The 22,662-nt window shown below is 44.0% G+C and overlaps 2 protein-coding genes across 7 annotated transcripts in view; both read left to right on the top strand.

Annotated features, from left to right (window-relative positions):
• Positions 1–938: 938 nt before the first annotated feature.
• Positions 939–14,268, top strand: esyt1a (extended synaptotagmin-like protein 1a). The gene is made up of 31 exons (XM_030118629.1): positions 939–1,253; positions 2,134–2,175; positions 3,221–3,355; positions 3,606–3,679; positions 3,891–3,963; positions 4,058–4,147; positions 4,239–4,294; positions 5,744–5,864; positions 6,090–6,266; positions 6,757–6,839; positions 7,026–7,074; positions 7,238–7,327; positions 7,557–7,652; positions 7,735–7,806; positions 7,885–7,971; positions 8,056–8,205; positions 8,291–8,473; positions 8,569–8,745; positions 8,844–8,926; positions 9,020–9,068; positions 9,143–9,232; positions 9,993–10,088; positions 10,931–11,002; positions 11,082–11,168; positions 11,308–11,454; positions 11,690–11,808; positions 11,977–12,072; positions 12,155–12,286; positions 12,371–12,476; positions 12,582–12,631; positions 12,724–14,268. Exons 1-31 carry the CDS (start codon positions 939–941, stop codon positions 12,749–12,751), a joined length of 3,225 nt encoding a protein of 1,074 aa, XP_029974489.1. The 3' UTR covers positions 12,752–14,268.
• A 455-nt stretch (positions 14,269–14,723) lies between these two features.
• fmnl3 (formin-like 3) overlaps positions 14,724–22,662 on the top strand; it is a 32,273-nt gene continuing 24,334 nt past the window's right edge. For all 6 annotated transcript variants that reach the window (XM_030118597.1, XM_030118596.1, XM_030118594.1 and 3 more), the window contains exon 1: positions 14,724–15,275. In XM_030118597.1, coding sequence (XP_029974457.1) covers positions 15,162–15,275 — 114 coding nt within the window. In that variant the 5' untranslated portion in view covers positions 14,724–15,161. The remainder of the gene's footprint in view (positions 15,276–22,662) is intronic.

Below are 22,662 nucleotides of genomic sequence, written 5' to 3'. Positions count from 1 at the left end.
GCACATTCACCCACATAAAGGTCTTTCAACCCCCGGAGCAAACACAATAACGACTGTCTCCCGGCAACAAGGGGGCCACTCTTTAAACATGGGGTGGATTTCCCTTTTTTTTTTTTAAAGATCAGAATGAAACCCAAGGAGGAAAAAAAAAACAACGACACAGAACATATAAAGACATGACAACCTCCTCATAATGCGCTTTTTTGATCATGTGACAAAACTCCTTCTTGCAGAGAGAGAAAACCTCGTGTGGATCTGTGAGTAGAGCAGCTCCGGTGCACCTTTCTCTCAATGAAGCTGTCATGCTGCGCGCCCCGAGCTGCTGCAGTGGAGGAGGTGGGCGCCTGCGCGCACGAGGATGTTCCGCTTATGTAAAGAAGATAACGGGTTTTGCAGCCCGCGTGTCATCATCACAACACTCGCCAGGGCGTAGTTCTTCGTGGTTTACGCTGTGGCAACGTTTCCCAAATTACACGTTCCCCCTGATGCCTGCACGTAGAAAATAAACAGTTGGCTGAAGTTTTCTGCATGCGGGCAGGGAGAGAAAAAATGCTCCGCCCGAGGCTGCGCGTGACGCGACAAGTTAATTCTGGGGTTTAGGCTCCTACTGGTCTCATGTGAAGGAGGGCTTCCAGCTGAGCCCGCCCTCCCCAGGTCTCTGCCTGCCCTGCACCCTCACAGAGCAGCTGTACGCGTAAATGAAACGCGGAATAGCCCATTACAGCGCCCTGCGGAGCGGAACGGAGGAGCTGCTGGTGGCGGTGGTGGTCGTGGGGGGCGCGCCTCGAGAAGTCGTGATCATGATTTAACCAGATGATCGCCGAGCTGTCGATGGTCTCCCCCAATAAAGAGGCGGTGAGTGTTCAGTGCTGAAGCAGAGGAGCCGTGACAGCCTGCCCCGCTGCCGCCAGAGCCAGAGGAGCCAGTCGGGTCTTGCCATGCCAGCCGCGGACGCAGCGCCGGGCACGGCTCGTGCAGCCGCGGCCTCTGGCGGCGCGCCTCCCGGGGTGCGCTCCGTCAGCGTGCTCTGGTCGTTCGGGAAATGCCTGGGCGCGCTGCTGCCCGTCTACCTGGCTGGATATTACGGCTTCAGCATCAGCGTCGTGCTGCTCGGGCTCATGATCTACATGGGATGGAAGCACAGCCGCCTGGAAAAAGTGATGAGGCTCAAGTCTGCCATGTACCTCCTGGAGAACGAGATGGAATTCACCACCGAGAAGGTTTTCAGAGCCAAGAGAGATCTGCCTCCTTGGGTAAGCGAGCACTGGACATCCTCTGCAGGTTGCTTCTCCTCCCACCTCTTGTCAATTTGCTCTCCAGCTGCATCAGATCCTCTGCAACATCATTTAGAGCTTTTACTCATAATAAAAAAATGTAAATGCATGTCTTAATTGCTTCATGCAATTCAAATTGCAAACGTGCATGAAAATCTCCCCCATTTTTAAACAGCATTTTCCTGTATTTAGTCATTCCTAATGTGCAGAACATGGGGAATTTCTCTGAACTGCTGCCACCGGGGAATGTGAATTAACATGCCACATGAAGTCTTTGCAGTGTGAAAGCGAAACACGTGACAGCGATGTTGGGAAGAACTTACATAAAGTAGGCAGCATCTGCTGTGAACGCAGGAGGAATGATTCCATCCCGCTCTTGAGGAGATTCCCAGTGGGTTTTGCTTTTACTTTGCCTGGAGCTACTGTTGACCTTATCTGGCTCCAGAAACTTGATGACTCATAAACATCCCTCAGAGACGAGGCAGCGAGCGGGACCAGGACCACCATATCTGGATAGAGAGTGCAAGAGAGAAAGAAACTGTGTTTGTGTGTGTGTGCGTGGGTGAAAGTGTGTGGAGAGAGAGCGTTGTGATGAGGTTACCGGCTTCCTGAAACACTGGCAGTGGCTGAATTAGTCAAACTTGTACAAACATGACAAAATTAATGACTCCGTCTTCCTGAAACTTACTAGTTTAAAATAACTTCTGCGACATTAGTACTGTGTTTACTCATTGTTCCTTCCAAAACACAACTATAGCAACAATTACAAGTATTTCAACCTTCACTGTCAGGAGCTGGAAGTCATTTTACGCTGTGCTGTCATGATTGAGTTCATGTCTGACCCAGAACTCGTCCACAGGTCAACTTCCCAGATGTGGAAAAAGTGGAGTGGCTGAATAAGGTACGACGATACACTTGTGCCGCTGCGTATTTTCACCTGATAAATGAGTTACTCTTAAGTGAATCATCTGTTTTGACCTCCTTTCAAAGCAAAATAAATAAGTTATTCCAAGTTCAAGGATTTGGTAATTCTCCTGAGTAACTGCTGAACGCATCACATTTAATAGTAAGATAAAGAAGGCTTTTGTGGACTCTACGTGACCCAGCTCCTATTGCAGCCTCGCCGCCGGAGCGGATAATCTGACGGTGTAATTAAGAGGCAGAGAGAGTGGCTCAGATCATATCACGGCTTCTTTGTCTCTGTCAGTACAGTAGACTCGCATCAGCATAGAGAAAGTGTGGACCTGAATACTAATCAAACAAAATGCCCTTCTGGAGGGAAAAAAAACCCCATAATGAGCCGAGAGAATCACAGATTGTGGGATGGCGATTTGCTGCACTCATCTTTCTCCCGTCCCACGTCTCGCGCTCCTGCAGGCTTTCTGACATGTGATCTGGCTTCTCTCTCACAGCCATAATCAAACATGTGGAGCCTCAGAATGTGCTCGCCTTTCATTGGGACGATCAATAAAGAATCTGTGCGATGGTAATAAGTGACATACTCAAGGACCACCAAGTCTGGAACTGTCCCATGAATAATGTAGAGAAGACTTCCCTTCCTGCAGCCTGTGAGCATCCTCTCTCTCTCTCTCTCGAGGAGCCTCGGGGGTCACAGGACTGGTGAACTGTGCCTAACAGGACTTGGCACGTCTCTCTCACACCTCGCGCTGAAACGCTGAAGCTCTCACCAGTGTGTGGAGTGACAACACTGACACACTGATTCAATTCACAGCACAGGATTAGCGTCAACATGAATGTAGACGTCGTGACTTTTAGAACGAATGCTGAACTTCACAGATAAATAGTTTGGGAATTACTTTCTAAGGTCTTATGGGATTTATTGGCGATTAGAGGGAAAATTGGACTTTTTACATTTAGAATTCCATTACTTTCCTGTGTTTGCCATGTTTTATTCATTGTGAAGATAAAGTGTTCTTTTTTTGTAGATCTTGCAGCAGGCCTGGCCCTTTATAGGCCAGTATCTGGAGAAGCTGCTGGTGGAAACCATCGCTCCGGCCATCCGCGCCTCCAGCATTCATTTACAGACTCTCAGCTTCACCAAGGTCAACATCGGAGACAAGGTACCACAATGGCAGCTCACAAACGCGGCAGTTCGGTCAAATTATAAATGTGCTGCAAGCTGAAAGAGAAGGATCCCAGGCTGGTGGCGTGGATAAGAGGCTCGGTAACGCTTTGTTGGTCCTGTTAGTCACTTTATCACAAGTCTGAGGATTGATGAGTGTAACTTCTAATACACATGTGCTGATGTGAGCGTTTTCAGCCTCGATCCCCCGTGTTTGCTTTGTCTAATAGCAGCTGCTGTGTTCGCAGGCCGTGAAGGTGGTCGGCGTGAAGGCTCACACGGAGCACGATAAAAGACAAGTCATGTTGGACTTGTACCTCAGGTAACTATCACAGCTTTTATTGTTTGAATAATAGTGTGAATATCACTCAGATACAGTGTTGAATGAGCTGCTGTGAAGACTGTCCTCGTCTGAAACTGGAGATCATTGTTTATTTAATGGGAGCAAGTCAATAGATTTGTCATAACTGGTTTCAGCAGCTTCTCTTAGTTAAACATTTAACTTTAGATTTGTCACCACTTGTCTGTTACAGCTACGCCGGTGATGTTGAGATCAATGTCGAAATCAAAAAGTACTTCTGTAAAGCTGGAGTGAAAGGAATCCAGGTAGAAGAAGAGGGTTTTTTTTTTTTTTTTTTTTTAAATAATTTTGCATTTTAGTTAAACAAACAATTTTCAACCTGAACTGGTGTCTTCGCAGCTCCATGGAAAGCTGCGTGTGATTCTTGAGCCTCTGATCGGAGACGTGCCTCTGATAGGAGCCATCACCATGTTCTTCATCCGCAGGCCTGTGCGTGGATCCACTCTCTCAGTGCTTCTTAAACCCGTATTTATTACGTTTAATGCAATTCTAACCCTTTGATCACATGTGGCCTGTGTAGAAACTGGACATCAACTGGACTGGACTCACCAACCTGCTGGATATCCCCGGACTGAAGTGAGTTTCTGTGATGGAGCTCAGTGGGAAACTCTAACGATGTTTGAATGTTCAGTCAGTCTCTTCTATTATGCAAACAAGTATAAAGATAACCGTTTTTTTAGATTTATCTTTGGGAGAATGCTTAATTTATGAAGCCATCAAAAAGACATGGCCCTGATGGGAAAAGGAGCTTAAATGAAGTGAGACAGGCAGCAGGCCTCAGTGATCCCCATTTATAAAGGATAAGGTTGGTATGTTCTCCTTTTTTTTTTTTTTTTTTTTTTTTTTTTTTTTAAGAAATTTGTTGTCAGGGTTATCAATGAAAACAGCAAACATAAACTAAAGACTTTAGACTCCAAGTCTGATAACCACTAACATTGGCCAAAACCTCCTACTTGCAAAATGAATTATTTTAGGGGAAACTCAGTTTTCTGTAATAATGCAAATGTTTCTAGGCAAATGCAATACATTTTACATTTATTTCACATCTATCCTTTATATTACTTTGCATATAAAATAGATTAGGTGCTTCAGCTCGATGCAACGCTGATGCTGATAAATGGTTTTGTGCTTTGGCCGCCGTTATCTCCATTCCCGCCCTTTAAAAAAAACGAATCAATAAAAAGGCAGCTCATGTAATGATATTAAGGACTTTCTCCAGACACCAAAGAAACTTTTTTTTTTAAGTCCACCTCTGAAAATAGCCCGAAGTAAAAGGACATTTTTAACTAACTAAACTTGCATTGGCTAAAAAGTAAATTTGACAATTTATTTAGCTTTTTAAAAAAGGGAAAACTTCATTTGAGTTATATTTTTGAGGATATTAACCTTCGGTATGAGGAAGTGAGATTGTGGCTGTGCTTCATTGATTAGGGTTTGGAAGTCACAATGTTCAATAAGAGCAGCGGATCCTGCTGTTTTCATGGGATTTGTTTGTTGACAGTGAATCGAACAATACCAGCCTTATTCTTGTAAGTTGTTAGAGCTTAACACCAGAGTGTATTTTGTTCACTGTGTGAAGTTATGAAGCCATAACTTTATGTTTGGTGAGCTCATATGGAACTCACAATATTCTATATAAATATAGAGTTATATAGAATATCCAGATGAACTGATGGGCTCACGCATATGAACGGTGGAGTTCAGCGTCTCTGTTTCTAGGCTGTCTGCTAAAATCTTACATGTGATAAAATCCAATTAATGCCTTGTCTCAAGTGTCATGCTGCTGTTGGATTATTCAAAATACATATACTGTGAGTCATCAGCTCTACCTGTGTTGATACTTTGAGTTTGTTGGGATCTTATTAAATTGTATCTCTCCCTCGGAGGACATTTACTGACATGATTTTCCAGAACACTGCCCTCGGCTATGTTTCTGGATTCCATGTTGTGTATGCATCAGCAGCAGTCTGTCTGTGCGCCCCTTCCCTGTTGCATTCCCAACGTCATCCTTGCATTCATTTTCAGTGCCATGTCGGACACTATGATAATGGATGCAATAGCCTCCCACCTGGTGCTCCCCAACCGCCTCACTGTTCCCCTGGTGGCCGACCTGCACGTAGCGCAGCTCCGCTCCCCTCTCCCAAGGGTAACTGTCTCCATAATGAATCGCCTTGAGAAAGATTGCACCCACACAGACTGACGCAGATCTGTCTTGAGAGCATGAGATGCAGAGCAAGTCACAGCCTTAAAGGTCACGAAGCAAAAATCACATTTAGAAACGTGGATGTAAATTCGGGTGAAGCTGCAAAGTCGACTAACGCTTCTGTGTTTCTCCTGCACGTTTTCCTTCCACGTGCGCGCAACGTGTCAGGGTGTCGTGCGTATCCACCTGCTGGAGGCCGAGGACCTGACCGCCAAGGATACTGTCATCAAGGGCCTAATTGATGGGAAGTCCGACCCGTACGCGGTGCTGCGCGTGGGAACCCAGATCTTCACCTCTCATCACGTGGACAGTAACCTGAACCCACAGTGGAGGGAGATGTATGAGGTGAGAGGGCTGCAGGTGGAGGAATGACACCCAACCCTGACCCGCGAGGACACCTGGGAGACGTATGGCTTTACCTTGATATTCAGCGGCTGCTCCTTTGTGTGGCAAAGTCATAGCTGGTGTCCTTCACCGGGCTCGCTTTAAGTCTCGAACAGTAAATATGTCACAAGCGCTCCAGAGATAAACAGTTCTGTGGAGATCTTATCGACCTCTGTGGTAACAGGAAGTTGCCGTTTCCGAGATAAGCTGGTCGTACGAAAACTGCCTGCTGAGGAACACATTTCTCTTCTCAGTTTATGCAGCTGTGCTGATCGCTATATAGATATTAGAATATCTGCATCTACCTTTCACAGTAGTGAAAAGGTCCTGCCATTGTGATTCTGTTTGCATGCAATTGTGTTATTATGTTGCGTGTGGCTGTATCTATATTTGTATATTGGTTGTGTGTATTGTGTATTTGTCCATTTATGTGTGTGTGTGTGTGTGTCAGGTGATTGTCCATGAAGTACCTGGTCAGGAGTTGGAAGTGGAAGTATTTGACAAAGACCCCGACCAGGATGACTTCCTGGGGAGGTAGCTTCTACATTCTCATCCATCTACTGTGTTTCCGTGTGCTTCTCATGTCGCCAACACGACCGCTTCCTGCCACGCAGCAACACGATTCAGATGAAAATTCCAGCACATGTTTACTGTGAAAGGCTTCAGCGAGTGTGTGTGTGTGTGTGTGTGTGTTTCTCTTTGTACACGTCTTTCTTTCAGGGTCAAAGTGGATCTTGATATTGTGAAAAAGGCCAGAATCGTGGACGATGTGAGTAACAATGGCTGCAAAACACCAGATACAATCCAGCGTGAAGTATCTTGCTGGTGTGTGACTTCAAACACACCATGTGCCTCCTCGTGATCTGCTCTGAGAATTAGTGAGCCAGATGAGAGGACTGTGTGGTTAATCCACCCTCTGTTTTTGTTCACAGTGGTTCAATCTGAGGGACGTCCCATCTGGCAGCGTCCACCTCCGGCTGGAGTGGCTCTCTCTGCTGTCCTCTGCTGACAGACTGAGTGAGGTGAGACTCATGCAGATTGACAATCAAGCAGGCAAAAAAAAAAAATAATTAAAATCACAAATAATAAAAAAATTACCTCACATAAGCATGTTTGATTTTTAATAATATGATAAAATTCAAACAATGTAACAAGTGATGTAAACAGTATGGAAATAAGATTGTGTTTTGGTTTCACGTTTTAGGGGTTCTGAATGATTTTAGTTCGTCTTCTGTGTTGTTTCTCTTGCAGGTGATTCAGAAGAACCAGAATCTGACCAGTAAGACGGCTGATCCTCCATCTGCAGCCATCCTGGCCATCTACCTTGATCAAGCTTTTGACCTGCCTGTAAGTCTGTCTATATTCAGTTGTTGTGGTATTTATTCAGGTTTCATCCAATAACCTCAATGACGAATACAAAATATTGCAGATGAGGAAAGGTAACAAGGACCCGAGCCCACTGGTGCAGATTTCCATTCAAGATACGACTAAAGAGAGCAAGGCAAGAAGAAAATGATTGATTTAAGGTGGAGCCGATGTGCTGTCACATCATGAATGATCTTTTTTTTTTCTCCTTCAGACTTGCTACGGGACCAACAGCCCAGTGTGGGAGGATGCTTTCACCTTTTTCATTCAAGATCCACGCAAACAAGATATCGACATTCAAGTAAATCATCTTCTGAAAAATGAACTCTTTGTTATTTTCAGTGAAAGTTAAAGCGCTTCCTTTGCTTTCTGTTGGTGTGATCAGGTGAAGGATGACGACCGGGCTTCATCTCTGGGCAGCCTGTCGATCCCGCTCACCCGCCTGATGGCCACCGCTCAGCTCACCATGGATCAGTGGTTCCAGCTGGAGAACTCGGGTTTGGGCAGCCGCATCTACATCAAAATCGTACTGAGGGTGAGCGTTTCGCTCATGCGCTGAGATTTCCTCATGAAATAATAACCAGCCGACATCTTTCACATCTGACTTCATTTTCTTGCAGGTGTTGTGGCTGAGTGAGGACGCCACCCCGACCACCCCCTCCCCCCGTCCGTTAGACCCCGGGTCCGGTGGGGGTCCGGGAGGGATCACGGCCGAGCTCAACCCTTTGGGGCCCGGTGGGCTGAGTAAACCTCTCCCATCGCGGCCGCAGCACACCACCCCCGACCCGGAGTTTGGTACCGAGGTATAAAAAAACAAAACAAAAAAAAAGCAAGAGCTGCAGCAGTCGTCTCCACACACACGGAGAAATCCCATCTGCTGTGCCTCCTCCGCCTGCAGGGAGTGTTACGCATCCATCTGGTGGAGGCCCAGAACCTCATCGCTAAAGATAACTTCATGGGGGGCATGGTGAAGGGGAAGAGCGACCCCTATGTGAAGATGCGTGTCGCTGGGATGACTTTCCGGAGTCACACCATCAAAGAAAACCTCAATCCGGTCTGGAACGAGCTGTACGAGGTACGGCCGCATGAAGCCCCACGAGCTCCGTCTTGTCTCTTAATCTGATCCGATTTGAGGTTTCGGATTGAATTTAACTGTTTGTTCTTGTGATTCAGGTGATTTTGACTCAGCTTCCAGGACAAGAGATCCAGTTTGAGTTATTTGATAAAGACATTGATCAGGATGACTTCCTTGGGAGGTGAACCTTTGCCTAATGAACCCGTGTTTATGTTTTCCATCTTTAGCTTCAGTGAAAAAGAAGAGTGAATATTCATTTCTTGCTCTCTTTCAGGTTCAAGCTTAACCTGAGAGACATCATCAGTGCACAGTTCATTGATACGGTCTGTGACACACAGTAGAACCACTTTTAAAGCATAATTTTGTGATGTTAACAGGAAATGTTTGGTTTTTTCAGTGGTACACTCTGAATGATGTGAAGTCTGGTCGGGTTCACCTGGTGATGGAGTGGCTGGCCAGAGTCTCTGAACTCCCCAGACTGGAGCAGGTTACATCAGAATTCTTCATTAATTTTCCATCTACTAACAAACCTTTATTAGATAAATCACAATGTGACAGTGTTAATATTTGAATGTTTTCATCCTGAAAATTTTCTGGTTGAAGTTATTTTCCAGAAACACATTCGTTATAAAAGTTGTTTAAATTTGACTTTAATGCTAAATAAGTTTCAGCTAAAGGTGGAGGCACCGCCACAGTTACAAAACTCTGTAAAGGTTAGATTTTAAGATATTGCCGTGTACGAAGAACTTCTCTTTCTCTACCGAACAAACAATTGTTGTTCAAGTTTGTCTTGATGCAAAAACCCTAATTTCACAACATTAAAAGACGGATTTGTCACATGTAACCATGTTTTTCACGAGGACACAATCCCAGTGATTGTATTCCCGCAGTTTGTTAAACTCGGCCTGATATTAATGTCATCTCGACTTTCCGCAGTCTGTTTTCACAGAACAAGGACGGCTTTGTTCCTCCGGTTCTCAGGCATTTTTTTAATCAACTGAAAAGAGCTCTGTTATTGCAGCGAGGGTTTCAAGGGTGTTGTAAGTGTGTATGTAGCGAGTAAACTTTGCAGATAACTAGCATATTGAAGCAGATGCTGCCTCTGTACGTATATCACGGTGCTCGTTTCTCATTCCAGAGTTGTGAAACAAATTGCCACAGCTATCTAACTGCACAGTGACTGACTCCAAGTTTTTTTTTTCTCTCTTATCTCATGTTGTGTTACAACTTTTTTTCTCCTCCTGCAGATCCTCATGTACCAATCCCAGCAGTCTTACCAGAACAAGGTCGTCCCGTCCACGGCGGTGCTGTTTGTGTACATGGAGCGGGCACACGGACTGCCGGTGAGGCCACGGCCGATAATGTTGAGGGTTATTTTTCAGAGCGATGAAAGTAGAGGATGCACAACCAAAGATTTTAATGCGAGTGGGTGAGACATGTGGAAAAACCAGCCCACCTGGCCTGCGTGTTGACTGTTCACTGCATTTTTAACTAAAGTATTTATTACTATGTCTTATTTATTGACTCTGGATTCCTTGTGCAGTCATGACCGATGCATTTTTGGATTCTAAAAAAATTAAATTTTAGCAGAAAATGAGGGAGAAATTACTGTATTTTTCTCTGTATTTTACACCCTGAGTTATAAATACCTAATAAAGATTCCATTGTATTCTGTCATTATAAATGGCAACTGGAGAAATTAACTTTACACATATAAAGGTTTTTCGCAATTCAGCTTCTGTATTTAGATTTTACAAAATATTACTGGAAGCTTTACTAAGGTCTTAAACCTTGAAAGCAGAGACTGTGTCAGCCTTCCTGACTGAAACTGGGAGCTGGTTCCACATGGCAGGAACCTGATAGCTGAAAGCTCTGCCTCCTGTTCTACTTTTAGAGAACCTAGGAACCTCCAGCAGACCAGCACTCTGAGAACGAAGCGTTCTCTTAGGGCAATATGGGACTAACGGCTCTTTAAGATATGAAGGGATTTTAAATTCTGTTCCAGATTTAACAGGAATCCAGTGAAGAGAAGCTGATTTTGGGGAGATGTGATCTCTCCTGCTGGCTGTAGTCAGAACTCTGGCTGCAGCACTGATCGCTTGTTGACAGTATTAAACCCTGTCTCATATTTGTTGTCAAAGCAAATGTTATAGTTCACTGATTTATTATTATTTTGCTGTTGAAGTTGAAGAAGAATGGAAAGGAGCCCAAAGCCGGTGCAGAAATCATCCTCAAAGGTGTTTCACACAAAACAAAGGTAAACTAATCACTTTAATACAAGGGACTTAAATTTTTTTTTTCTTAATGATTAATGCTCTTATTGTTCCTTTTGTAAGATTTGTGAGCGTTCCACATCTCCACGATGGGATGAAGCTTTCCATTTCTTGGTTCGTGACCCCAGAGATGAGACATTAACGGTCAAGGTGAGACGCATTTTTTTATCATTCATCTGAACTGGGTCACTGTAAACCCCATCGCTTCAGTTCACAGCCTTAAAACGCTTAACTGAGTGTGGAAAGTGTTCTGTGATAAACATGAAAGAGTTTGTTTTTTTCCATGCAGCTCTCCCACAGCTGGGGCCAGTCTCTCGGGACCTTGACCCTTCCTCTGAGGGAGGTGCTGCTTGAACCGGGCTTGGTTGTGGACCGCTGGCTGGGGCTGGATGGCGCTCTGCCAGAGAGCCAGATACTGCTGAGGGCCAACCTCAAGGTACTGCAAACATTCTACAGCACTGCCACCATGCTGAGATTAGTATGTACTCAAGAAACTCAGGTCATTATGTGTGTGTTTTCAGTATTTGTACATTAGGTAGCCTCTGCTGTTGAGCCATAAGAGGCGTGTTTCATAAATCTCTGCGCCAGAGGAAGCTGGTTAAAGTCACTCACTGTGTGTGCAGGACGTGCAACAGCCAGTTAATGTCCCGTCTGATGTGTGTGTGGTGCAGATCTTGGACACTCAGCTGGCGTTGTGTCGTCGGGATGCAGGGGACGCCAACGGAGATGAAGTCATTCCCAGATGGGACCCTTCCCATCTCGACCTCAGACACAGAAACGCATTCACCATGTGAGTCCTATACATTAGAATCAATGCTGCATTGTTAAGGCCACGCCTGCACCGTGAAGACCGCACTGATCACAGTTTCCTCAGCTGGAGTTCTGTACAACAAGAAAAAAACAAACAAAAAAACAACAGCAATCATGGTTGTGCACATTTGCTTCTCTTTTGTTTCAGCATTGGTGAAAACCAAAGCTCAGTTGGCCAGGTGAAGCTCTCCATCGGCTACTCCGCTGAAGAAAGCAGGCTCTACATCACTGTTCACTCCTGCAGGTTCATATGTGATTCCTCATGTTTCTCTGGAAGCAGCTGGAACAGTCAGAGGTTTTTAACCGCCATCTCCACACACACGCAGAGCTCTGGCGGCTTGCTCCAAAGACGGTGCGGATCCTTACGTGACCTTCATCCTGCTGCCTGATAAGAAGGCTTCCACCAAGCGGAGGACGGCCACCAAGAAGAGAGACCTCAACCCCGAATTCAACGAGAGGTGGGACCGGGGTGCCGACGATCCCCAAAGAAGAGCAAGAACATGAAATGACTTCAACTTCTCCTTTTCTTTTTTTATCTGCAGGTTTGACTTTGACTTTACTCTGGAGGAGTCCACACAGAGAAGACTGGATCTGTCTGTGAAGAACAGTGTCTCCTTTATGAGCAGAGAGAGGGACCTCATTGGGAAGGTATTTACTGTCATGTGTGATATTTACTCAGGAATTGCCTCTGGTGGCATTAAAGCCTTTCTGGAGTGATCGTCACAAGGCTGTTTTGCTGTTCCTTCCTTGTAGCTGCAGCTGGACCTGGACCAAGTCGACATCAAGGCTGGTGTCACACAATGGTAACAGTTTCAACTCGACAGATCAGTGTTGTAATGAAACCGATACTTTGTTTCAGAGAAATGCATCAAAGTACATTTCTGTATTTCTCCAGGTTCGATTTGGTAGCAGAGACCAACTAGAAGATCGGACGCCCGACCTTCGGTACTATATAACGTAGACGTTGCTTCTGTGAGCTGTGATTTTCGTGTTTGTGTATTCAGCTTAAATGGAAAGTTTTACCATCACCGCAGAAAAAAAAGTGACCTATCTGCCGCACAAAAAGTCATCAGTATTTATGACCAGAACTTTACACGTAGCTTTTCATTCGTGACGTGTTCTTTGTGCTGGATTCACTCTGTCCCGGACAGACATTTTGGCTGAGTAGATATTTGATATTAACGCAACTATGTTGCACGACAAACCAAGGTTATATGTGTTTCGTAGCATGGAAAAGTCCTCTTTGAATTTTATTTTGAAAAAAGGGCTTATGCTGTGGTCTGAAAGAGATTAATTTTAGTTTTATTTTTTACAGTCTCCAAACAAATCCCAATATTGCTTTGTTTATATACATTTATATTATTGCCTTAAGTATTACGAAACTGTGCACAGTTATCAGTGTTTATGAAATGTGTTCCAGATGAAGTTTTATATGTTTTAACCAGAGCTCTCTGAATGTTACTTTTATAAACCAGAGTATTACAAACCTTACACCCGCACATTGCCACTTGAATACAGAGGTATGGAACTGTAAGCAGAGTCTAAATCACTGTGCTTTTATGAAGAGAAAACTTTGTAAATGTTGAAAAAAAAAAAAAGAAAAAACAAAAAGCCCTGACCCGCTGGTGTTTTGACACCCAAAGCTTCACTGTGCTTTTACGTGTTTGTGGCGCTAAATGCAAAAGGCTGATGCGGTCAGCCATGTTTGATTTTTTTTTGCAAGGAAAAGCTGTTACAAGATGCAGTACTGTGCAAAGGTTGTAGAAATTATGAGTAGTGCTTTAAAATACAATGTGTTCTGAAACATCAATGTTTAAATTTCAATATAGTTCTTCAGAAAACAATTGAGCATTTCTTGTAACCACCTTTTTCTTTTTTGGAAAAAAAACTGATTGAATTCTTCTAAGTACACTTCGATTTTTTGAAAAAACACCACAGAGGTGGTGTGGATGTGTGGATGTAGACCGTCTCCTTATGTATTCCCAGGGCTCTGTGGGGTCTCGGCACTCACTGCTCGTCTTTACACTTAACATCTTGCTTACTGAAAATGATCACACATACAACTTCAAGATAATTGAATATCACATCGGGGTGTAGTGGTTACAACTTTCTCCTCAAACTGAGAATATTTCTGGTCTGAGGTTCTTTTTGAATCTGTGTTTGCCGGTTCTCTGACAACTCCTGTTTCCTCCCACAGTTCAAAACTTTAGAAATTAATCAGTGACTTTCAGTTTGTGGTTTACATTTCTGTTCATTATGATCAACTCCAACTACCCAGAATTGGATAAATCAGTGTACAAAGCATGAGTGTAGGATACCCTCGTTGATGGTATTGCATGGTAGATAAAAAGCATTTTTTTTTTTTTACACTTGCTTCAAATGTTTTGCACAGTACTGTATATGAGTAGTGGGAGAGAATCATTTTACCACTATGATCTACCTATACAATATTGTGGTAATTAAAAAACATTCTACTTGACTGCCAGATCTGAAGGAGGAAGCTTCTGTGCTTTGACATAATTTCAACATTTCATCTTGTATCTGCTGAAAGTTGTTGATTAAAGTTTGCACTTCAAAAGAAAACCAATATTGCAGTTTTGTGTTCATTTTATTCTTTTTTTAATTAAAATTTCTTTTTATTTCATTCATTTCATTTTTTATTTTATTTTGCGGTGGCCTGTCATTACATTGTTTACCCACCAGGGTGCGCCAAAACGCTGATAAACCCTTTGACATCCAGATTGTACAGCGGCTGAGAGCCTACAGATGTGAGTGGGCGTGGTTAAAGTTAGTGACGGGTCTCTGGACCAATGAGAGGCGCGCTCAGGTCTGCTGGGGACGGGACAGGAGAAGAAAACCTGCGCTCTGAGTGGAGCGTCGGCAGCAAAGAGCTTAATCAGGATCACACAACAATAATGAATGGAAACACGTCGGAGCCAAGAAAGTTGAGCAGCGACTCAAAGTAACTGTCGGTCTTCATCTGAAAGTTGTCTGCCGCACAGGGGAATCTGCTGTGAGGAATGGATTGGCCAGACAAATTAGAAACTACTCTCTGGAAGAGAAAGCAGCAGGACTTTGATAGTAACTTCTGACTGTTTTCAACTTTTGAAAGGATTCACGGTAAAACGGTGATCAAAGGTAAATGGCAGTTTGGGACAGTAATGTGAGACTTTGCCAGCTTCTTTTATATACCTCGCTTTGGAGAAGTTCATTTTTGGATTAAACTGGTGGGATTATTTTTTTTTTTTTTCCTTTTTCTTTTTGCCTGTTTTATTTGGATTAACTCCACTTAAACAAACTGAGGGATTGACAAAGAGGATCTATCTGAAAAAAATGGGTAATATAGAAAGTGTGGACGGCCAGTCGGAGATGAAGCATCACATCATGCCTCTGAAGGTGCCCATGCCTGACCCCACCGAGCTGGAGGAGAAATTTGCCATTGTTTTAGTAAGTCATGATTTCCATCACAAGTCTAAAACTTTTTCATCTGCTGTTCTTTTTTGTTTTTCTGGCTTCAATCACTTTTAATTGGGCTTCATGTGTCAGGGGGACATTTTCCGCCCCTTTGTTTCCAAAGCGTGTGTATTTACATTGTCCATTATGGGGGCTGTGATATCTGAAATGAGCCGACCTGTGCCGTCCCGCCCCTCGTTCTGCCCCCCACCCCTCCTTTCCTGCGGTTCTTTTGTCTCTCCTAAAGTCAGACAACGTTTGGCTGAAGTGGCAAATCCTGCGCGCAGCACGCTGAGGGTCCAGTGTGTGTGTGCGTGTGCCTGTGTCATTGTTATGGACATACTGTGTATTTCTGACAGAGCTGCAGTCTTTATTGGGTTTTTTTCGACTGCTGCAGGCAAGTCATCTGAAAACAACATTTTCTGAATTCCCCCAAAACTCCCACACCCGATCAAGCCTTCCTCCTCCCCCCTCCTCCTCCTCCTCCCCCCTCCTCCTCCTCCTCCTCCTCCTCCTGAGCTGTTTGAGCGCTGTGGAGAAGGGAGGGTCCACTTTTTGCCCGGTCCGGGTGACACCGTGGTTCTGTCATCTCACCCAAAAAAAAAATAAATAAATAAAAGAGAAACTGTTTTCTTCCCTCCAGAGAATAATCATGTGAACTGCCAGGAAGCAAGTCATTACAGATGCTCTCTGAATCATTCAGTCTACTACTAATGTACTTTTTTGTTTGGATATAGATCTACATATAATGATAAATATGATTAGATTAAAATACTTTCAAAAGCACACTCTGCATCAAAGCAACACTTACATAATCATTAAGATTCAGGAGCTATTGAATTCACATCAGGTTGCAAAAAATGAAATAAATGAATACATAAACGAAGTTAGATCCGGTAGCAGATAGAGGAATAGCAGTCCAGCCAGTCTGAGCAGTGGGGTTGTGTAAGGCCCTTACTGATCACTTACTTGTTCTGACTAATAATCTGTCATTTTGTCCATCTACTGATGTAAACATCTTTCCTCAGTCTCAAGAGGAAGGTTTGTTTTTTAATCTCATGAATATCTGATCATTTCAGTAAAGTCATCCACTGGAGGATTGTTTTTTCCTATTTACAGATAATTGCTGATGTCATATTTCATTGAAATGCAGACTTTTAAAGTCATCAGTTTAAGTTATTTCCCTTTTTTCCAGTTTCCAGTTTCAGCATTGAAACTGTAGAGTTTCCTGATTATATCATCTTTGTGCTAAAAACTCACAATACTTTAATGTCATACAAAAATATTTTGTTTATTTGACTAAATATTCAATATTGAGGATATTTTCACGTCTGTTATTCTTCAGTGTTTATTTTTCATATCTCTGTGTAATGGCAAGCTGTTGTGATAACTGGATTTTCTCATGTGGGTTGCCATATCTTTATTTATAAAGCACTTTCATACAATCATGGTTGAAACAAAATGCTGTACTAAAGGAATACAACTTAAAAAAAAGACAGAAAACTAAATAAGAAATGAAACTTTCAAGTAAATGGGACTAAAAAGACCCAAAAAACACACAAAAACAATAAAACAAATGAAATCAGATCAACGTGTCACGCTGGGTCGACAGCCAGTGAGTTGAAGTAGAAGGAATAAAATGTTATCTTATTTCATCTTATCTATTCACAAAACATGCTGTCGCGTTAGTTCAGATACTTGATTGTTTGTTTGAGGATTTAACACAGATTTCGCACACAGTTTGATTAAATTTAATTCCTGCTTTTGACATAATCAGTGAAAAAGTAACTAACAGGAGCACGCTTGCTTTCTTCACTTGCACTGTGAGTAATAAGAGTAGCTGTACTTGAGTACCATCTTTCTTTAACTTTTGTGAACATACTGGTGGGAAATCTGTGATGTTATTTATAAGAAAATAAAGAATTCAGCTATTAACTTGTGAGAGGTAACCTGTCAAAAACTTTTTTAGATGGTTATTTGATTATAAAACTGAAGAAGTCTGTGGGTTTTTCAGAGAAAGGATGTGCTTCTGAGATTTATAAAACAACAAAAATGTAGGGTAGAAACTATTGCAAGCAAATATTCTTCTTAACTTCATTCAAATGTTTGTTTTTGTTGCAAGTATATGGACAAGTACAGTTTACTCTTGAAAAGTTTTCAAAACTCAAACTCACTCAAACACTTTAATGCATTTCTAGTTCTCTCAGTTGATTAACACCCAAAAGAAGAGAAAAGAGCGCGTTGTGGTTTTCCAAAGGTTTATGTGCAGACTTGATCGAGCACAGTCATTTCCTGAAGTCTTCGTGTCACCGTGAGGTTGCCCGGCAACCACACCACACTTTTACGCTCCGTTCGCTGTGGAGGGTTGTAGCTATCCGTCTTTGTTTCATGTAAGTCTTGACAAGAAAGAGTCAAACGCTTCAGCTTCAGATGGCACAGTGTAAACATCACAGTTTGTCAAATCTAAAGGTCACACATTTTCATTTTAAAGCTCTCACATATAAGCTAAAAAGTATAATTTTTTTTGAAACAGTCCCAAAGTCCTTTCACTAGACGTAGCCATTGAATGATGTTATGCATTAGCCTTCACTGTATGTTATATTTACTTTATAATAAAGTAAGACTTCGTTATTTACAAGCATATTTGAGCATTTTTATCATTCCCTGCAATGCCGCTTTTGCACACACCATTGTAGTCATCTTAAAAAAATCTGCGTAATCATGAAGGCCGCTGCAGAATCAAAGGAACGTAAAATATGAAATTCAAAAGGTAACCAGACTACATGTCTCTTTTCTATTTATTTTGACAAAAAGCAGCATCTTATTTCTCACGGGTGCTTATTTTGCCCTGCACACTCCACATTTCAGCGTAACCACACCCAGCCTTGACTTTCAGATGGCTAAGACCTTAATTACAGCGTCATGAGCCAAAGAGCTCGTGTCCTCGCAGCGTTTGTCAGATCTTCTCATTCCTGAACACTTTGTGGACCCCTCCATGCTTCTGGACCGGAGCCAGCGTTATCAGCATCCCCAGGCTGCAGGCCTCATGTGCAGAGACCAGCACAGCCAGAGGCCTTTCAGGCCCCGCTTGCTGACCGCTGTGCTAAGTCTCAGCTATTATGACGATTATACACTGAGCTACTGTAGGCGCTAATGTGACAGATGGAGTCACGTCTCTCTTACCTTCTGTGGCGAGTTGTAAAAAGCCAGTTCAGACGAACGGGAAGTTTTTTTCCACAACTGTGATGGTTAAACGGTCTTAAATAGAGTTACGTTAATCCCATTTACTAGTGGTTTGTATGAATTGGTTATTTGTACGTATACGCTGCCTGGAGAGGAGCAACAACACAAAGCCAGACACTGTTATTATGTTCAGCCGAGCAGAGCGGCTGATTTCTATGCATGCAGATGGAGACTCAACATTTCATTTGTGTTTGTGAGTGGGAAAGGTTTTCAGCCCGTTTTACCCCACCCCACGCCGTCTTATAATAGCTGCAGATTTCCTTTACTTTGTGGGAAAGAACAACATGCTTGTGTGTTTAAGTGTCCTTATCAGACAATGGCGTTCACTCTGCCCCGCTCGCGCCTCGCCGCGAGATAAACACACATCAAAAGTTCCAGACTTTGAGGTTGGAGCTCTTCGGAAAGACGCGGCAATCGCTTTGCAATCGCCGTAAATCTGTGTGCACTTTCCAAAGCATCAGAATGCGTGTGCCAGACGTAGCCCGGGACGTCGTGCATGAAGCGGGCACGTTATTCTCCATACATGGATATTTCAAAACGGGTCATTTCCCTTCCTGTGGACCGATGTGTTTCCTGCTGCTTGATGGCATACCAGTGTAAATGGATGAGTCTGCATCTGGATGGTGGGACTGGGACAGCCCCTTTCCCTCCCTCCCTCCCTCCCTCCCTCCCTCGCAGACGCCCCTCCGGAGTGACAGCGGCCATAATGATGTCATGGGCGCTGCGGCCTTCGCCAGTGTAGTAATATCCCGGAGATAATGACTTTAGCAGGGTCGCTCTGCTGTTGATGGAGGAGGGCCGAGACCCCTGGGCCGGCCTCGAATCCTCCGTGCAGCCCTTGCTAATAAAACGCCTGCTTCTCGTCTAACCGGCAGCATGTGCGAAAGGCATCGTCTCACCGCTTCTCGTCTCTCCGGTCCGGCGTCGTCAGCAGCAGCTGGAGGGCTTACTTCTGCAGCGGGAAATGGCTGCTTGGCATATTCCTCCTTCGTTTTTACGGGGAGAAGTTGCATTGTAGCCAGTGGTCACTGTGGTTGGTTCACTTTACAATGAAAAATGATTTTACTGGAGCACAACATGCCATTAGTGAAGGCAACGATCAAAATCTGCTGAACATAGACTCAACAGACAGAAAAGATGCATTACCTCAAAGACATATTATCTATAAAAGGTCACTCAGGATTCTTATAATAGCCTTTGGCTCCTTTCCTCTCTTTTTGTCCTCGGTAACTCCCACTTATCCTCGGCTGCGTTGTGATTCCAGATGGACGTGGAACCTCTCATTCACTCAGCCAGTCAGTGTTTCCTACGCTCCCATTTCTCGAGCGCTCTCCCCGTGGGTCCGCGCTCCCAAATAGCTTTCTCCATATGACTCAGTCCTCGGGAAAATGATGTGAGATGAGTGAGTGGCATTTCAAAGCCCGCCACCCTCGAAACGCTGCGCGACTGGAGCACCAGCCCACAGCTGGATTCCTGCGGCCTGAGCCCAGACGAGGCCGCAGGAGAACTCGGAGAAGGAAAATTCCCTTTGAACTGGCGGTCTGCCACCGTTCTCGGCTGTAATGACTTTACCAACGTTTTTAAACGGCACACACACACATTTAAGAGCTGCTGCAGGAGCACCGTGGCATTATTTTCACCACTTGATTGTGCTGGAAACCATCACGGGTTGCCTGACTCTGCTTAACTTCGCTGGTCTTTTATACTCTTGAAATCAAGTTGCGTCATGTGTTGCAACCTTTGGTTTTTTTTTTTTTTTTTTTTGACTTTGGATTGTTTAAGAAAGAGGCCTTATGCGTAAGTGGCGGCGAACGCTGGGAAAACTGCAGATGGAGAGGCTAGAGTTATGTCAGTAGTGGTAAGATCAGACATGCTGACAATGTGACTCCAGCTCCCTGCTCGATGCCACTGAAGTGGAACTAATGGAGTCAAGCTGCGCGATGTGTTTATTGGACAGGTCGCCTAAATCATTGTCATTTCTTTAACGGTGGTCGCTGCTTTTTATGTGACAGATTTGTCTGCCACTCCCTTTTTCGCGCCGCTCGTCTCGTCCTAATAAGATCAGAAGTGTTTGCAAGTGTCTGCGGAGCTCGGCGCGTACATCTGGCCCAGCCACCCACCGGCGAGTTTCCAGAACAGGGGGAATCATGGGGGTTGACAGCGCACAGTTAACTTGGTTTTAGAGTAGCTGTTTCAGGCGAGAGGGGGGTCAGCGCAAGGCTGTCCACCTGGCTCTCTGCAGCCTCCGGCTACAATTCCCCCAATCTGAGGCGGGTTTATGGGGCATTTCAGCGCATCACGTCTCGCCCTGCAGTTATTTTTCCAAGCAAAGGTCAAGTTAGAGACCATGACTGGAAAGATGTCCACATCTGTTGTGCGTGAGATTATTTATAGAAATAGGTATCATCCTGGAAAATGCTCCCATTCATTTCTTCCTCGCCAGCATCTCTGAAGTTCAGTTGTCACCGCAATATATTTCCTCTCTTTTGTCCAGAAAAACAGAAAATGAGAAACTTGTGGGCGAACAGAGCCTGGCGAGTTTTATACCCGTTTCCAGTCTTCATGCCAATTTAACCAGCTTCTGGATCTATTCTCCTTGACACAAGCAAATAAATGAACTGCAGTCAGCAATAATAGCCTAATAATACTAATGATCATAATAGAGAGAAAATCTAACTCATAAGCATTGTTTCTTTTACCCTTCATTCTCAGATAACATGTTGCAGACTCTTCACTAAACGTATTGAAATAGCATGTGTTTGCCATTTATGTGCACATGTAAGTATTTTTGGGTATGTGCGAGTGTGCGTGTGTCTGCATGTGTCAGTGGGGGTCTACATGTGGCTCTAATGCAGCTGCTGCACCAAGGCTGTGGGTTGGAGAAATGGTTTCCTTCTCAGTACAATTGGGAGTCTGTCAGTCAGTGTTGTTTTAGAAAGGGGGGCCTCATCCCCTGGTGCCTTTTGTGCAGCTACACACTTTTTATGTGGATGCTCGCAAGATCTGCCGTAAGCCCGGTTAAAGAGCCAGCGGATTACAGTCTACATCCGTAATGTGATGTAATTATTTGCCCTGCCCAGTTTCCAGTACGATCTCAGTGCTTCTGCTTCTGTTTCCTCCAAGTGTCACTTCAAGTGAATGCTGTCATGTTTGGAAACGTCGGGGAACTTTTTAAAGACGTATGAAAAGTGACGTGATCTGCGACTCCTCTGAAGACCAGCTGTAATTCAGTTTTTGTTCCTCTTTCAGATATATTTATCACTATTTCTCCATCTAACACACACTCCCTTGCTATCACTCTTTGTCAGACCTTCATCTCTTTCCTTTTTTTTTTTTTTTAACTGGACAGTCTGTTAAAAGGCCTTACCAGCATGAGTTATTAAGGCATTCATGTACCTGCATTCCCAGCATTCCCAGTGTGGGTCGGCTGTTGGCTGGGGCTTCCCTGCTCAGAGCAGAACAAACAGGATGCACGCCACACATGAATCAACACAGCATCTCCATTCATGACTGAGTGTAGTATTTATTTGAAGCTTCACTTATATCTTTGTTTACAGTTAGATTTCCTCAAAACACTTTGTTTAAAAAAAAAAGGAAGTCCATTAGATAATGGCGTTGTCAGGTGGGAGAGCTGCTGCAGTTTACGTCACTGCCGCATTTGAAGATGGAAACGTCCCCGATAAGAACAAGTAAACAAGCATCCATCTGAAGTTGGCTCACTTCTGAAGCTCGTGGAACATCTGGCTTCAGAAAGACTTGATCGCAGGATATTTTCTGCTCCGTCTCCGACCGTGGCTGCCAGTTAGGTTTCAAAGAAGCCTGTTGTGATAATAGTCTCCAGCTTTGACGCCGCAGCCATCGCTGCTGTCCATCACCACTGCGTCAGTGCTGAATAAACGGCAAATGGCTTCTGAGCGGCACTTCCAGATTTGTGAACCAGAGAAAGCATCTCATAAGCTCCCTTTTGCTTTGTGAAATACCCATTTGGCTGTGGGGTTTTTTTTTAGGGAAGAGAAGTTATTTCACTCAACATAGTGACTCAGAGGTCAGAGGTTAGAAGATGTAAGTTCATGAGAGAAGAGAAGGCGGTTCAGGGGCTGCCCAGGCTGGAGAGGAGAAAAATAGATCTTTACTAAAC

This window comes from Salarias fasciatus, chromosome 20, assembly GCF_902148845.1.
Source record: "Salarias fasciatus chromosome 20, fSalaFa1.1, whole genome shotgun sequence".
NCBI classification, from domain to species: domain Eukaryota; kingdom Metazoa; phylum Chordata; class Actinopteri; order Blenniiformes; family Blenniidae; genus Salarias; species Salarias fasciatus.
This window is presented reverse-complemented; position numbering and strand designations above follow the sequence as displayed.

What these genes read in the sequence shown, in the direction of transcription:
- esyt1a (XM_030118629.1), top strand. Translation starts at nt 939, where the DNA reads ATGCCAGCCGCGGACGCAGCGCCGGGCACGGCTCGTGCAGCCGCGGCC. An exon ending in AGGTCAACATCGGAGACAAG is followed by an intron (nt 3,356 to 3,605) that starts GTACCACAATGG and finishes CTGTGTTCGCAG; the next exon opens with GCCGTGAAGGTGGTCGGCGT. An exon ending in GTGTTTCACACAAAACAAAG is followed by an intron (nt 11,003 to 11,081) that starts GTAAACTAATCA and finishes TCCTTTTGTAAG; the next exon opens with ATTTGTGAGCGTTCCACATC.